Source organism: Monoraphidium neglectum (genome assembly GCF_000611645.1).
Source record: "Monoraphidium neglectum strain SAG 48.87 unplaced genomic scaffold scaffold03907, whole genome shotgun sequence".
NCBI classification, from domain to species: Eukaryota; Viridiplantae; Chlorophyta; class Chlorophyceae; order Sphaeropleales; family Selenastraceae; genus Monoraphidium; species Monoraphidium neglectum.
The window spans coordinates 1-3,059 of NW_014009722.1; the positions used below are offsets into that span (position 1 = coordinate 1).

At 72.3% G+C, this 3,059-nt stretch overlaps 1 protein-coding gene across 1 annotated transcript in view; it reads right to left on the reverse strand.

Annotated features, from left to right (window-relative positions):
• Positions 1 to 20: 20 nt before the first annotated feature.
• The window catches only part of MNEG_13568 (Brefeldin A-inhibited guanine nucleotide-exchange protein), a gene marked incomplete at both ends in the record, with an annotated part of 4,325 nt that continues 1,286 nt past the window's right edge, over positions 21 to 3,059 (reverse strand). Inside the window, 6 exons of the mRNA XM_014037960.1 lie at positions 21 to 68; positions 326 to 460; positions 683 to 772; positions 1,011 to 1,250; positions 1,474 to 1,707; positions 2,007 to 2,994. Coding sequence (XP_013893414.1) covers positions 21 to 68; positions 326 to 460; positions 683 to 772; positions 1,011 to 1,250; positions 1,474 to 1,707; positions 2,007 to 2,994 — 1,735 coding nt within the window. The remainder of the gene's footprint in view (positions 69 to 325; positions 461 to 682; positions 773 to 1,010; positions 1,251 to 1,473; positions 1,708 to 2,006; positions 2,995 to 3,059) is intronic.

A 3,059-nucleotide genomic window follows, 5' to 3' on the forward strand; every position in this document is an offset into this window, starting at 1 on the left:
GCGCCGGACCGACGGGCTCGTCAGCGCGGGCACCGAGCTTTGCGGCGGTTTGCAGGGGTGGCGCTGGCCTGCAGGGGTGGGGGGGCACATCCCTAGAGCACGGCGCCGGACGTGGCGTGCCATTGCGCCCCGGCACGACCCGCCCCCCAACCCCACACAGCCCGGGCCGAGAGAAAACCCTGCTGCAACCGCCGACTCCACTTGACAGAAGCATCCGCGGTCTACAGCAACCGCTGCCAACCCCCCTCATGTCCCTTCCGCGGTGAGACCCTCCTCCCAACAGCACCCCAGACACCCCAAAAACATCGACGCCCCAAAGCCCCACCTCTGCGAATTTCTCCATGATGCGGTCTATTTTCTGGGCCTCCCCCGGCAGCCTGAACTGCGCCAGCAGCGCGCGCAGCGCGAGGTCGATGGACTGCCCGCCGTACAGCTCGCCGTCCACCCAGGCGTGCATCACCTGCGGCGCAATTAATCGCGGCGTGGCCGGGACCCAGGCAGGAAAGGTGAGGAGGGAGCTGTGATGGGTTGCGGCGCCGCCGCGTCGCTGGCTGAGCAGTGGCCGCCCGGTAGGGCGGGGCGGGCCTGCCGCGTGCCGCACAGTCAAACATGCGGCCTGGCGCAGTCCAGGCGGGTTGAAGGCAGTCCATGACAGTCCAGGAACCCCCCGGCCGCGCCGCACCGCAATGGCGAGCTCCGTGTGGTGGCCCAGCAGCTCCCCCAGCGCCGCCTTATCCAGCTGGTCCGCGTGGCGGCGCAGGAACTCCGCGATCTGGGGTTTTGCCGGGAAGAAAGAGGTCAGGGGACTTGTTGACGGGGCGGTCAGAAGGCGGGCGCAGGGCGGTGGCCCGGCGAGGCGGCGCCACCTTCCGGCTGAAAAAAGGGGCTGGGAGTGACGCCGACAGACCACAACTAGTCAGGCCTGCCGGCTGCGTGCTCCGCAGGCAGCAGAGGGCCCCGGCTGCGCCCTCTCCTATGGCCCCGCCCCCGCGCCGCGCCGCCCCGCCCACCGCCACGGGCGTGCCCTCCACCAGCCCCGAGTTGACAAAGTATTCCACCCCCTTGACGGCCCCGCCCGAGTTGAACACGCTCAGCCCGCGCGCCAGCGAGTCCTTCGCGGTCTTCGCCGCAGTGAAGCGCTCCGCCTCGCTGGACGCGCCCGCGCCCGCGCCGCCGTGGGACGGCGCCGCGCCGCCCTGGGAGGGCGGCGCGGCGCGGTCTTGGAGGGAGCCGCTGGAGCCACCCTGGCCCTGAGGCGCGGGGCGCGACAAGGGGGTCAGGGGGACCGCGACGTTAGCGACATATGCACGTGTGCATGGAAGCTGGTGTGGAGGCCATGCGGAACAGCAGCAACTGCTCTGTGCAGGACGACAACACCGGTCAGGCCGCCAGCGTGGCACGGCAGCAGAAGAGGCAATGCAAGAATCCTTTTCAAAGCAAGCCGGCCCTCCGCCTTTCCCAGCAGCAACCCACCCTTAGCGCGCCGCGCCCCGCGCCCTCCTCCGCCTCCCCCGCCTCAGCCTCCGCCGCCGCGCGCAGCGTCGACTCGCGGATCGGCGCCGCCCACTGCTCCAGCGACGAGAGCGTCCGCAGCAGCGCCTGCAGCGCCTCGCGGCGCAGCGCGGCGGCGCGAGCCAGCGTTTCGGCGCGGTTCTTGTCGGCCTTGTCGGGCTCCGGGTCCACCTGCTGGGCCAGCTTGCTCAGGGCCTGGGCAGGGGGAGCAGACATGTGTGCGTGCGCGTGAGTGTGCGTGTGTGTGTGTGTGGGGGGTGTTTGGGGGGGTGTTTGTGTGTTTGTGTGTGAGAGGGTGTGCAGAAATGTGTGTAAGAGAGACAGAGAGAGAGTGTCTATACCATTTTGTTTGGAAATCGCATGTGAGACGCGACCTCGGGAAAGGCGGTGGCCGCCAGCGGTGCGAAACTGTACCCCAGCATGCCCGGTCCCGGTCAACCGACCCAACCGCGACCCCACCCATGCCGAGGGACCTTCCCATCCTCCTCGCCCACCTGCACCGTGCGCTCGTACAGGTTCGACGCCTGCAGGTCGCAGTCGTAGTTCACAAACAGGTCCACCACGAGCTGCGGGTCCCCAACCAGCGCCCGCAGCGTGCCCAGCGCGGCCTGCAGGCCCTGCGGCTCCGGCGCCTCCTGCTCCAGCGGCCGCAGCACGAGCAGCGGGTAGAACGCGCCCAGCTCGGCCCGCAGCCCCAGCCGCAGGCGCGGCAGCGAGAGGATCGCCGCCAGCAGCCGCACCGCGAGCACGTACGCGGCGGGGTCGTTGGACGCGCAGTTGCGCAGCAGCGCCATGCAGACCGGCTGGCGAAGGTGGCGGCAGAAGAGCTCCGAGACGTGCGCCCAGCTGTGCTGCGGGTTGCCCAGCACGCGTCCGAGCATCTCAAGAGCCAGCAGCTTCCCCTGGGACAGGACGCTCTCCGCGCTGCTCATGCCGGCCTCGCGGCTGGCGAGTTTGCAGAACGCCGTCAGCACGAGTAGCACGTCCCGCTCGTACGTCGTCAGCCGCGGCGCGCCGCCGGGGCCGCCGCCGCCGCCGCCGCCGCCGCCCGCGACGCGCGCGCGGTGTGCGTCGGCGAACGCGCGCTCGTGTGCGAGCGTCAGGGTGAGCCCTGCCGCGTTGGCTGCGCCGCCGCCGCTGGCCGCGTCGCCGGGCGCGCTGCCTCGGACGGAGGGCGACCGAGGGCCGCCGTTCGCCTCCGACCCGTAATCCCCCGCCTCCGAGGCGCCCCCAACGCCCGACAGCCGCTGCCCCGCGTAGCTGGTGCGCACGCTCGCGCCGCCCGCCGTCGGCGTCGTCGCCGCGCCAGGCGAGTCGCCGCCGCCGCCGCCGCCGCCGCCCAGGGCGTCATCAGACAGCACGCCGCTCGCGCCGCTGGCCTCCAACGCGGCCTCCAAGCCCCGCAGGTCCGACCGCTCCGCCAGCGACGCAAACTGCGCCGCGCGCCGCGCCTCGTCGCGCCCCGTCGGCGTGCCGGCGCCGCTGGCGCCGCCGGCAGCGGCCGCGGCCTCGTAAACCGCGGGCAGGCCGCCGGGGTAGCCCGGCGC